Source organism: Condylura cristata, unplaced genomic scaffold (genome assembly GCF_000260355.1).
Source record: "Condylura cristata isolate star-nosed mole 26May11 unplaced genomic scaffold, ConCri1.0 scaffold00002, whole genome shotgun sequence".
NCBI lineage: Eukaryota > Metazoa > Chordata > Mammalia > Eulipotyphla > Talpidae > Condylura > Condylura cristata.
In genome coordinates this window covers 11,901,482-11,913,898 of record NW_004567103.1, presented here as the reverse complement: position 1 = coordinate 11,913,898, position 12,417 = coordinate 11,901,482, and the positions used below count along the sequence as shown (strand labels likewise).

Here is a 12,417-nt window from a genome sequence, read left to right as displayed (position 1 = left end):
TAATGTGAGTCTACTACTGCGGAAAGAAAGCGAGCTTGCATGGAGACTAAGGAAAAGGGGCCCAAGGCACCCCAGAAATGGCACCTCTGCCAGCCCCAGCTCTTTCAAAGATTTTAAAGAACTGCTCTCCTTTAGCTGCACAGCGAGTGTTCGCTGGCGAAGAGTCTTTCCTAACAGAAATTCCATTTCTCCAAACTCTGCTTCCCCGCCAAGTTTGCAAACAGCAAGTCAGGTTTTCCTCAGGCCCGGGAGCGCGCCCAACGGGCGTCTCATACTGCAAGGGGCCCCGGGCGGGGCGGAGATAGCGGGGGCGCTTAGGGGGCCCAGCGTGGGGCCGGCTCCGCTCGCCAGCCTCTCGCCCAGCCCGGGACGCCCCGCCCCAACCAGTGGGACACGCCCCCAGAGACACGTTTGCATAGCGTAGGGCGTGGTTCCGCCAGCGCAGGCGTGCTTTCCGGTCGTCCCGCCAGCTCTCCTTCCTTCCGGGGCGGGACTTCCTCTCCCTTATTGATAGGTGCCGGGCTGCAGAGCTGGTTGGAGAACACCACAGGAGGGTCAGTCTGGCTTAACCGGCCTTAAGCTTCTAGAATGGTCACCGGAAGGACGCCCTTCCTTGTTCTCTTTCTTGCCTTTTTCTCCTCGTTTAGCTTCGGTTTGTGCGGAGGTCCTTCCTGGGCTCTTGGCGCCACCTCCCACCTGAGGCTCTTCCGCTTCCTCTTTGTGTAGGCTCCGCCCTCAGCGTCCCGTGGCCATGACGACCGCCGCGTGGGACTCCCTGGTGTGGAAGCTCGCGGGGTTGCTGCGGGAGTCGGGTGAGTAGGCTGGGGCCGGGAGGTGTTGCTCCCTACCTTGCAGAGACACGCCCCCTTAAGCGTCACAGAGTAACAGCTCCTGAGGGTCAGAATTAATCTTGAGGCGTCAAATTAATTTCTTTGGAGTTGGTTTGCTATAATGATGTGGCCAGCAGTGTCTTGTCTTTGACAGTCTAAACCTATCATTGGAATCCAGACTCGAGTGCTACTTCCTCCATGTTCTCTGATATTCTAGGTGATCGCTGTTCGGCGCTAAGTCCCTTGGAGTCAGGGACTAGTCCTAAAAGTGGTTGTGTGACAATGTACTTCGTCTAGGTAAAAGCACGAGATTTGGAATCAGACCCACCTGGGCTGGAATCCCAGTTCGCTTTCAAATTTGAAGTTGTTTACATTTTCTGAGCCTCAGTTTTCCCTGAGCAGCAAATAGACATAATGATTGCATTCATTAAAAAGTTGTGGTGATTAATTTTAAATCACAGAAAGCATTTAGTACAGTGTTTGCATATGTAGTAGTGCTCAAAATTGGTAGCTATTATAATTTTTCCCTCAGTGGAAACCCCAGGGCACAGTGGAACCACAGTAGTTCCTGAATGAATGGCTTTCACACCAGGGCACAGTGGAACCAAAGTAGTACCTGAATGAATGTGTGGTTGGCTTTAGTTGTGCCAGAACAAGCTTTGGCTTTGTGATCATACAGAAGTAGCAACTTGCTGCTGTAAGTTATATAATTGCACCCAGGATTCTTCACTTCTCTGAGCCCCGATTTCCGTATTTTTAAAGAGGACTTCTGTTTAGGAGATTCTGATTTGACTTAAATGAGACAACCAACTTGTCTGGCTCTTCTTACCCAGCTAATGTTAGCTGCATGTTCATTGATAAGATTTGTGGAATTTCTTTAGCAGTTTTACTTTTTTGGGTTACATTATTGTCTGTTCACTTGTCTTAGTTTCTCTTCTAGACTGGGAGGCTCTTTGAGGGTGTGAAGAGTCCTTGAACCATATCTGTGTTTATTCTCAATGTCTAGTACTTTGAAAATCTTTCATGTAAAGTTTGTTCATTTATTCTGCAAAAAGTCTGACATGGCTCCAGAGGTCAGGGATGATAGAGGTAGCCAGAAAGAGATTTTTTTTGTGGTGATGGTGATGAAATTGATTTGTATCTTGATTTGCTGTGGTAGTTAGCTATGACAAAATGGCATAGAATTATGCATTCATATACCCATGTCATATTTACATAAGATGTCACCATTGGGGTGAAGGACATAAGGTATTTGTGTTCAGTTTCTGTGACAGCCTATGCCTCTCCTTTTTCTTTTTAAAGGTTTTAGAAAATTCCTCCATGTCTACCTTGTAGCCAAACTTATTTTAGGTGTAGCGATGAATACTAAGGTGGCTAAAAGATGCCTTGGGAGTTTCTGTAAATGTGTATATTACTTGAATTACTTTTGCAATCAGAAGAATAAAGAGAAAATACCAATCGATTTTCATGTAAAAGGAGTGTTTGTAGTGTAATGGTTCAGTGTTGTTGCATATGGAGAGAGCTTCCTGGAGGCAGATCTCCAGTTGAACAGAGAGGAAGGACAGGTATCCGAAAACAAGGGAACTGTGAACCACATATGGACATTGCTGGCACTAAGCAATCCAGGCTCTCTGAGCTGAAGGTAGAAGAAAATTTGGAAAAGCAGTTTGGGATCGTATATTGAAGTAATCTCATATCAGTATTTTTTCTTGAAGATAGAGGGAGGTGTTGAAAACCTTTGAGCTGGCAGGAGGTTCAAAGTTTGATCTTGCAGTGGGAGATCTGCAGTATGTGTTGGAGTGGGTAGATCCTGGGGTCACAAAGGCCTAGAATGAAGGAAAGACCCTTTCCACTTGCCCTCTTCCCATGTGCCCCTGTCACTGCAGGAGACGTCGTCCTGTCTGGCTGTAGCACCCTGAGCCTGCTGACTGCCACCCTGCAGCAGCTGAACCGTGTATTTGAGCTGCACCTAGGGCCATGGAGCCCTGGCCAGGCGGGCTTTGTGGCTCTGCCCTCCCACCCCGCCGACTCCCCCGTCATCCTCCAGCTTCAGTTCCTCTTCGATGTCCTGCAGAAAACACTTTCTCTCAAGGTTGTGGACTGGGAATGGGGCAGGATGTACAAAGAGCCTAAGAGAGTAGTGGAAGTTGGGGCTGGGGGCGGGCCACGGATGCAGGAAGCCTGCAGGGCCCAGATGCAGAAGCCGGGAGTCACTGGTGGCCATACTGAGATGTTTAGGGAAGGGAGATGTGTCTGGCTTTGGTAACCTGAGTGGTTTTTCCTTTAGCTGGTCCATGTCCCTGGGCCCGGCCTCCCAGCACCCATCAAGATTTTTCCTTTCAAGTCCCTTCGCAAACTGGAGGTATAGGGTATTGAGGGATCTTGTTGCCCAAAACCCAGTTTGAAGCAGCCATTTGGGGATGGGGAAGGAGATGGCCTTTGTGGGGGTCTGTGGGGGGTGGGGCAGGCCTGCATGTGCTCATGCCCTGTGGTAATGAGACTTTCACCCTCTTCCATGTAACCTGAACCATACTGGCTTTGTTATCTTTTCCCTTCTCCCTGTCAGGGGAAGAGGGAATGAGACCTCTGAGGTTTCGTCCGACTTCCTTCCTCCCTTCCGTTGCCCCAGCTCCGAGGTGTTCCCCTCCACTGCCTTCGTGGCCTCCGTGGCATCTACTCCCAGCTGGAGACCTTGATTTGCAGCAGGAGCATCCAAGCGTTATCAGTAAGGAGGGTGAGGGGTGGGCCTTGATGCCGTGTCCTGAGAAACACTGGAGCGCGCTCTGATGTGTGCCTGTTGGGTGCCGCCTGCTACCAGTGTCCTCAGGTCCTGCTGTGATCCCGCAGCAGTCAGAACCTGTCCGCATCACACACTTGCAGCCACACCAGTGTCTGTAGTCAACAATCTACAGTCTTCTAGTGTCTCCCCACTGTGAACTAACTCTTAGGGCACAGGCCCTGGCCTTGCTTAAGTCCACTGTCAGAGTGGACTCAGTACGCAGAGAATGGATGAACGGCTGGGTGACAGAGTGTGGTGGCCTTGGCGTGGGGGGAGGGGGCCGTGGGGGTGACGGAACACCTGTCGCCTGCTCAGGAGCTCCTCTCAGCCTGTGGTGGTGACCTGTGCTCCGCCCTGCCCTGGCTGGCTCTCCTTACGGCTGACTTCAGCTACAACACACTCACTGCCTTAGACAGCTCCTTGGTGAGGGCCTCAGTGGGAAGGGGTTTGGGCGGACAGGGATGGGAGCTTAGGGCTGGGGGCCAGCTGGCTTCATGGGGGTGTCTGATTCTCACCTCCCTTGCCCCCAGGGTCTCTTGTCAGCCCTTCGCTTCTTGAACCTGAGCCACAATCAAGTGCAGGACTGCGAGGACTTCCTGATGGTGCGTTTGTGTAGCCTGGCTGGGGCCCGGCGCCTGGGCCTCTGACCGTCCTGCTCTGACCCTCGCTTCTGGATCTGGGCTGCTCCTACCTGCCCTTGCTGCGGGATGGAGTCACATACCCTGGGAGTCAGTACTCGTAGGGGGCGCAGGCTCTAGCATAAAACAAACCAGGGTTCACATTTCAACTCCTCATCCCTCTGTTACTTGGGGCAAATCAGCCCACCTCCCTGCTTCTCTGTGAGGTGGGGTTCCTACTTCTGTAGCATTGAAACTGAGCCTGCTTAGCCCAGTGCCCAGCTCAGAAAAGGACCCTTCTCCCTGCCCATGTCTCTCTGCTCCCATCAAGGAGAAGCAAAGCTGGACACTAGTTAAAGTGGTAAGAATAGGTCTTTTGCAATAAGAATGGTTTATGGCACGAAACCATTGTGACATTTTATCAGTAGTAAAATTATTCTAGTCAATAATAAGGTCATTTGTGCTGACGGCAGTCCTGTCGGCCCAGACCGTGGCCTGATTAAGAAGCGTGCTCAGGGCCCTCCCTGTGGTGCAATGAGATAGCACACAGCACTGTAAGCCAGCTGTAGCCGCTTCAGTGCGAGTTCGAGCCCTGGCCCCGGAGGTGACCCACATGGCGCGGCAGACCTCTCCTGACCCGCCCGCTGCTCCCCTCAGCAGTGTGCTTCGTCAGTCGGCCTGTCCTGCTCCCCACTCCGTCTCTGGTGAAGCCTCTCACCACCCCTGCATTTCTGGCCTGTACCCCAGTTCTGTATGCACAATATATAAATGTTTTTTAAAAAGGGTGCTCAGAGGAGCCTGGCTTGAGTTTGGTCACAGCGGGCCTCTTTGTCACCCTCACCTCCATAGGACTTGTCTGAGCTCTACCATCTGGACGCCTCCTATAACCACCTGCGTTTTGTGCCAAGAATGGGCCCCTCAGGGGCTGCTTTGGGGACCCTGATACTGCGAGGCAATGAGCTCCAGAACCTGCACGGTGAGTGAGGGTTCCTGCACTCGCCAGGGAGTAGGGGAGGGTGAAGCACGGAGGGGAGTGGAGGAAGCGAGAAACTCGGGGGCCCGGGAACCCTGTGCCTCCGAAGCCTCCAGGTGGTCTTAGGACAGGTCTGGGGCTTGGCTTTCTGCAGCGCCTGTCCCCAACTGCCCGCCCCCCATCTGCACCCCTTCCCTGTCCCAGGCCTGGAGCAGCTGCGGAAGCTGCAGCACCTGGATGTGGCCTACAACCTGCTGGAGGGGCACAGGGAGCTGTCTCCGCTGAGGCTGCTGACGGAGCTCCAGAAGGTGAGGTGGCGCTTCTCGGGTCCGGGGGTCCTTCTTTGCGCCCCTGTCCTTTCCGTTCTCCCTCCTCAGAGCCTGTCCTTGCTCTGGAGGCCGGAGGTCCTCGCTCTGGAGGCCTGACGCCCACCTCCCATCTCCTCGTCCGGCCCCTCAGCTCTACCTGGAGGGCAACCCTTTGTGGTTCCACCCCACACACCGAGCAGCCACCGCCCAGTACTTGTCACCCCGTGCCAGGGACGCAGCGCCAGGCGTGAGTGACCTTCCTGTGTGCATCCGCTTTCCCGTCCCTCCTCACGCCTGCATCCTCCTGCCCGTCCCACCCCGCCCCCAGGCCCTGGCCCCCCTGGAGTCCCCCAGCCCACTCCCGGCTTGGAGCTCCTTGGGGTGAGTGTGCACCCCACCACCAATGCTGCCCCCTTCCCTTTTATCTTTGCTCAGTTCCTTCTTGATGGGAAGGTCTTGTCAGTTACCGATCTTCAGGTGAGTGTGGTGGGGGCTTTGGGCAGTGGGACAGGGAGGCCAGGTAGGGGTGCTCTTGAGGGGCTTTCGGGCAGGAAACTTCCGGGTCCCTTCCCCAGGAGGCTCCCCTCGGCCAGGTGGCCTTGCCGCCTGGCTCCTGCCTGTCTCTCCTCCTTGTCCCACGCCAGGCCTCCACATCCTCGGAGCTGGACTCTGCAGCCCCCTCTCTGCCCCGGCCAGTGGGACCTGCCACCGAAACCTCAGGGGGCCCTGACCTGAGCGACAGCCTCTCCTCTGGGGGTGTAGTGCCCCAGCCCCCTCTTCGGAAGGTTAAGGTGAGTAGAGTCCTGGGAGGGGAGCTCTAGGCTGTAGCTGAGCTGGAACTAGTAAGGCCTTTCCCTGTTGGCGAGCAGGAGGCCCTGACCTCAGAGACCTTTGTCCCTCTGCCCACCCTCAGAGCCGAGTCCGCGTGAGGCGGGCAAGTATCTCGGAACCCAGTGACACGGACCCAGAGCCGCGCACGATGGACCCTTCTCCAGCTGGTAAGGCAGCCTCACCCCTCTCTCCAGCGCAACTCCCCCTCTAATAAAATGCACGGTGGGGGTGTGGTGCCAGGCAGGGTTCTGCTCCAGGGGACCCCCCAGACGTGGCGAGAGCCTCTTTCTCACTCCTCCTGCCTTTTAGTTTGGGGCAAGCAGAGGACACTGCTCCTGGACAGCGTTTTCCAAAGTGTTTACAAGGAACGCTCATTTTGGGGGTTGTCAGGAGGCCATGTCATGAAAGGGCTCTGTGACCAGGGCCCTGGAAGTGCTGGGATGAACAGTCACGCCAGTGTCCTCCCTGCACGACACCCCAGGAGGGAGCGTGCGGGCGCGGGTGGCTGCTCTCCCAAGCAGCCTGCGCCATGTGCGTCTGGTCCAGAGTTCCGTGTACGCACGTGGGACAGGCTGCCAGGGGAGCAGTTCTGCACCCTTTACTTCACCTGAGGAGCCCTCACAGGAGAGGCTGGGGTTGCCAGGGGTGTGTTGGGGTGCAGGCCTGATAATCCTTGTGTCCCCCACTTGCCCAGGGTGCTTTATGCAGCAGCACCGGGAACTCGAGCTCATGAACAGCTTCCGGGAACGGTTTGGCCGTGACTGGCTGCAGTACAGGAATCACCTGCAGACCCTGGACACTCCCGTTCTGGCTGCCTCCACACCCCCTACCCTCGGCACGCGGCCACCCGACACCCTGAGCCCAGAGCCAGTGCCGGACCCTGCGCCCCCAGAGAAGTCACCACAGGACAGGGCAGAGGAGATTGGGGTGAGGCTGGAGCCCCAGGAGGAAGAGGAGCTGGAGGAGCAGCAGAAGGAGGAGGAAGGAGCAGAGGAAGAGGAGGAGGAGCAGAATGAGGTGGAAGGTGAGCGCTGGCCATGGGGCAGGCGCAGCAGGATGCCACCCCCGGGCGGGCAGAGCCTCGGGTTCCTTTTCCGCCTGACAGGGTCCTCTCTTGGCCTCTCCTCAGCGGAGCTGTGTCGCCCAATGTTGGTGTGTCCCCTGGAGGGGCCCAAGGACACCCGGTGCAAGGAATGCTTCCTCAGGGTCACTGCCAGGCACCTGTTGGAGGTGGAGCTCCAGGCAGCTCGGATCCTGCAGCGGCTTGAACTGCAGAGTCTGGAGGCAGCTGAGATGGAATTGGAGGCCCAGACCCAGGCAGAGCCAGTTCCTGCGGTGAGTGGTGGAAGTGGGCTTCTAGAAGAGGCGCTGGGTTTTCTCAGGGGGGCCCACGCTGGCACCACAGCGGTTAGGTGCCGGGCACCAGACTTCTTGGCCTTTGGTGCTGCGGAGCGGAGCTGTGGGGTGCAAGGGCTTGACCCCGGGAGACTTGGGGGGCTGTGCCGAGGAGTAGAGATTCAGGCTAGACTTGGATGCCAGCAGAAGCACTTCTGTGAGTCTAGGGCTACTGTTTTTCCCTGTGTTCTCTGTAATTCCCAGTCCCTCTGGCTACCCCCTGCCTTTTTCACCTGGATCCCCTCTTCCTGCTCAGGGCTCAGATCCACCCCCCCAGGTCCCCATCCTGGTTCTGCGCTTCTCCTACATCTGCCCCGACCGCCATTTGCGTCGCTATGTGGTGCTGGAGCCAGACGCACAAGCGGCTGTCCAGGTGACGGGCCCAGAGGTCTGGGGGCGGGAGGGGATGCTGAGGGCTGGGGTCGCCCTGCCCACAGCTGCATCCGGCCTGTCCTCTTTAGGAGCTGCTTGCTGTGTTGACCCCGGCAGCCATCGCAGCTCAGCACCAGCTGGCGGGAGCAGAAGACCCACTGGGGGGCCGACTACAGTGTCTCCGCTGTGGCCATGAGTTCCAGCCAGAGGAGCCCGGAGAGGGGGCGAACAGGGAGGGAGGCTGGAGGCCTCTGTTCCAAAAGACAGGTAGGTGCCCGCCGGGCCCTTGACCTCCTTGGCACATACCTCTACCGTCTCAGGGACAGTGGGTGTGCAGGAGGTGTGGACGTGGAGCCCCAGGGAAGGGTCCGGCTGTGTCTAAAGGAAAAATAAAACCATCAGCCTGCTACATTTACAAAAGAAAAAGAAGAAATTATATCCTATTTCTTTTTTCCTGGAAATAGTGTGCACTCCAATGGCCTCATTACTTTTTCATGGCCTGAAGGCATTTTCCCTTCTTTCCATGACATCTGAGAAAGCTCGCAGGGCCTGGTGAGCCCTGAGCACTTTCTGCTGCTCGGATGCTTTTCCAGTCCGGCTTGGATCATCCTCCTCTGACTCACCTTGTAAGCCCTTCTCGTTCTCTTCCTAAGACGAGAGGTTTCCCCACTGCGGGCCAGTCAGCACGCTGTCTCCGAGGAGTCCTGATAATGCTTGTGTGGAGTCGTGGCCCCGAAGGCCACTGTCTTCCTCCTTGGCACCAGCTGGCGTAGGAGTTTGAATTTTGTTTCGGGCATGGGGCCTTCTGTTGGAGACCAGCTCCAACTATTGAGGTGTCTGGAGGCAAGACAGGCAGGACCCTAAGGTGGGAAGGCGTCGGCGTGTGGAGATTCCTAAAAAAGGGGGAAAGGGAGAAAAAAGGGGAAAGGAGAACGAGGAAGACACGGGAGTCAGAGTTGGGTGCAAGTCTTCCTGCTCTGCCTTCAGCAGAGGTTTATTTTATACATTACGAGCAAGCAGTGAGATGACATCAACACACGAACTGGGCTGAGAGATTACAATCATCTTTTTTTCTAAGAACAGTTTAGGGTCGTATTGCCCTTTAGCTGAGATATAGCATTCTAAAATCAATCAAGGTTAAAAACAGGTACATAAGTGCACAAAGTTTATGACTAATATTACTATAGTGGAGATCAACTAAGATAGAAGTCCCTTAAACCTTATCTACTACTTAATGGGTTTTTGTTTTTCTGCCTGAATCATCCTGGGAGAGAGAAGAGGAAATTCCTTGCTAATCAAATCTCTGAATAGGAGACATAGGTGAATTTTCTTATCTAAAGACTACATAGTAGAATCCTGAAAAACTAGCCAGAAGATTTTTGTGGATTCCTTTAAGGTGTAGCAGGTGGAAAACTTGATTAGTTTAAAAACAGGCAACCTGGATGAATTTCCACATCTAAAGGCCAAACAATAGGAAGTTTGAGTAATTCTTCTTGAATAGAAGGCTAGGTGAGATGATAGAATGATAAGAAAAGGCCAAACAATAGGAAGTTTGAGTAATTCTTCTTGAATAGAAGGCTAGGTGAGATGATAGAATGATAAGATGTGGGTTATCCTCCATCCGGCAGTGAGAGAGACTTTGCAAAAACAGCCCTTTTGCTTTTATTTATCAGTCAGTAGTCAAGTCACTTGACTTCAGGGGAAGTTTTCACCCTGGTGCAGTGCTTGCTTGTCAGGGCAGGCAGGCCTTGTGCGGTCTAGGCAGTCCAATTGTAAGCTGAAAGTTGCTCAGAATATTTTGATATTACAGTTATACAAAAAAGGGAGGTCATAACATAAGTTAGCGTGGAAAGTCTGATTTTTCAGAGCAATTCCCCTCCATCCGGACCGTGTCTGACGACAGAGGTTGCATAGCTGTGTCAGCCTTCTCCCTCATCCCCCTCCCCGTACCTGCGCAGGGGGCTCTGGGGACCCAGCAGCACAGCTGAAGCTGTGGAAACTGTGCCCCCCATCTGGACTGTACCGGGCCCGTGGGGTCCTGTGGCCCAGGGGTCCCTTTCGTGGCGGTGTCATGACTGGACACCCCCGTGTGTTACGTGTTCCTCACTGGCGTCTCCATTACCTCCTCTGAGCTCAGAAGAGAATGGCCTCACCTCCCGGTGCTGTTAGGAGATTTAAATACGGCAAAAAGCCACTCAGCCTGGTGCCTAGCGCAAGGGTGTGTGTCCATCGTGGCTGCTACCCCTGTCCAGCTGCCCGACTCTGGGAGCTCATTTGCAAAACCGGCCAGGGAGATGTTGTTAGCACTATCAAAGGGTCCAGCACGCGCCCAGCACATTGTGGAAGCAGAACGTTTCTTCCCTTGCTGCTGATCCCTGTCTGGGCTTCTTGCCCTGACTCCACTCAGGGTGACAGCCTAGAAGATCGACACTGTCATCACCCCTGTTTTACAGATGAGGCACCAGGCACAGAGCTCCTGGGGGGGCCTTGTCATCGCTTCCGTCACAGCCTTTAAGTGATGTGGACAGTGGCGGGCCCCTGTCTGTTGCGGTCTGCCCTGCCCCAGTCTCTGGGTTTGAGGCTTTCCCACAGGCGGGTCCCGAGCACTCGAGTCCGAGGCCACCCCAGCTCTGGGTGGAGACTGGAGTGGGCTGCGTTGAGTTTGGCCCTCTGAGAAGGCCTGAAGTTAGAAGGGCGTGCGTTTTGAGGAGGTCATGGGCTTGTTTGGCTCAGCCCTCCCTGGAATGGGAGGCCACTGGGTTGGGAGGGTGGCAGGGGATGAAGCTAGAGCTGCAGGCCCAGGCGAATCTGAGCACAAGGGGGGACATTATGAGCATGTGGGTTTGGGGTGCTTGGAAGGTTCGTAGGTAGGGACCACCTATGCCTCCTTCCAGATTCTGCTGCCGTGTGTCCAAACTGTGGGAGCGATCACGTGGTTCTCCTGGCACTGTCTGGGGCACCCACTGAGGGGGACCAGCGGCAGCAGGAGCATGCCCTGGCTCCCTCCCAGCCCCCCATCTCTGGCCATGACCCTCCTGGCCACGGTGACCCCAGCAGCGGGAATGCCAGTGCGCCATCTCAGGCCCCTGCATCCCACGACTACCAAAGTTGGAACCTCAGCCCCTGTGAGTACAGGTGGACTGAGATGGGGTGGCATTGTGTGGAGGGAAGGGGCACTGGTGGGGGGGGGCTGGGACAGGCTGACTGCTTCACCCGCCCCCCAGCCCCAGCACACTGTGACTTCCGCTCTGTGGACCACCGACTCCGGCTCTTCCTGGACGTGGAGGTGTTCACTGATGCCCAGGAGGAGTTCCAGTGCTGCATCAAGGTGGGTGCCAGCCTGGCAGTGCCCGAGCCCTTGGTCCCACTATAGCAGACTGAGTCAGAGTAAGAGGAGTCGTCTGGAGCCACCTGTCAGGTTTCCCCTCGCAACTCCAGAGCGCCTGCATGGCAGGGAGGTAATACCTCCCTCGCGTGTGCGTGGCTGCCTTGGAGCAAGCTGGCGTCAAGCCCAGCCCAGCGCTCAGCCCCCTGCCCCGTCACTATCAGGAAGACTCGGGGCTGTCGGATCCACGTGCTTGCTCCTAGCAGCGCTAGACACCAGGGACCCAGAGTGAGTCAGGGTTGCCCCGGCGGTCAGTTTGTGGAGGTCAGATCGTGGGATAGGATAATGCTAGAATCAGGATGAAGCCCCTGAGCGGCATCCGAGTGGACCAGGGAGGCCTCCCCTTCATGAGGAGGTGATGGTTAGACCAACTTGAAGACTGAGTTGTGGAAGAGGGAGGAAAAGAATGTTCTCGATAAAGGAAGCAGCGTGGAATGGAAAGTAGTAAGTGGGGAACAATCCATGATTGGGGGAGCCAGAATGTGGGGTGTGGGACATGGAGGGAGGCTAGTGTTTGGGGGGAGGCTGAGGAGGTATGCCCAGCCAGTCCAAAAACAACCCGTGTTGTCTACCAAGGAGTCTGGACTTGATCCCAAGGGCTGACAGCCTCTGAAGTACTGGAAGCCGGGGGTGGCAGGCAGTTTTGCGCTCTGGAACACAGTGCAGTGTGTGCATGTAGGTTGGAGGGGCCAGAGGACTGGATGCAGCATGGGGCCTCCCTTGGGTGTGAGTGCAGGTGGAGGCTCGGGGTGGGAGGGCGCATGGGGGTGCCTAGGCTGAGCAGGGGGAGGAGCACCTTAAGGTGCTCACAGGTAACTTGGCTCTCAGGCAGCCAGTCACCTGAGGCCTCTTGTCGGAGACCAGCTCCAACTATTGAGGTGTCTGGAGGCAGGACAGGCAGGACCCTAAGGTGGGAAGGCGTCGGCG

At 55.7% G+C, this 12,417-nt stretch overlaps 1 protein-coding gene across 1 annotated transcript in view; it reads left to right on the top strand.

Moving 5' to 3' along the window:
• Nucleotides 1–481: 481 nt before the first annotated feature.
• The window catches only part of STK11IP (serine/threonine kinase 11 interacting protein), a 15,619-nt gene continuing 3,683 nt past the window's right edge, over nucleotides 482–12,417 (top strand). Inside the window, exons 1-19 of the mRNA XM_004674249.2 lie at nucleotides 482–554; nucleotides 727–812; nucleotides 2,717–2,922; nucleotides 3,118–3,192; nucleotides 3,460–3,555; nucleotides 3,925–4,032; nucleotides 4,140–4,211; nucleotides 5,076–5,202; nucleotides 5,404–5,507; nucleotides 5,659–5,754; nucleotides 5,943–5,984; nucleotides 6,152–6,298; nucleotides 6,421–6,505; nucleotides 7,033–7,362; nucleotides 7,468–7,673; nucleotides 7,990–8,106; nucleotides 8,195–8,372; nucleotides 11,000–11,230; nucleotides 11,330–11,433. Coding sequence (XP_004674306.1) covers nucleotides 752–812; nucleotides 2,717–2,922; nucleotides 3,118–3,192; nucleotides 3,460–3,555; nucleotides 3,925–4,032; nucleotides 4,140–4,211; nucleotides 5,076–5,202; nucleotides 5,404–5,507; nucleotides 5,659–5,754; nucleotides 5,943–5,984; nucleotides 6,152–6,298; nucleotides 6,421–6,505; nucleotides 7,033–7,362; nucleotides 7,468–7,673; nucleotides 7,990–8,106; nucleotides 8,195–8,372; nucleotides 11,000–11,230; nucleotides 11,330–11,433 — 2,385 coding nt within the window. The 5' untranslated portion in view covers nucleotides 482–554; nucleotides 727–751. The remainder of the gene's footprint in view (nucleotides 555–726; nucleotides 813–2,716; nucleotides 2,923–3,117; nucleotides 3,193–3,459; nucleotides 3,556–3,924; nucleotides 4,033–4,139; nucleotides 4,212–5,075; nucleotides 5,203–5,403; nucleotides 5,508–5,658; nucleotides 5,755–5,942; nucleotides 5,985–6,151; nucleotides 6,299–6,420; nucleotides 6,506–7,032; nucleotides 7,363–7,467; nucleotides 7,674–7,989; nucleotides 8,107–8,194; nucleotides 8,373–10,999; nucleotides 11,231–11,329; nucleotides 11,434–12,417) is intronic.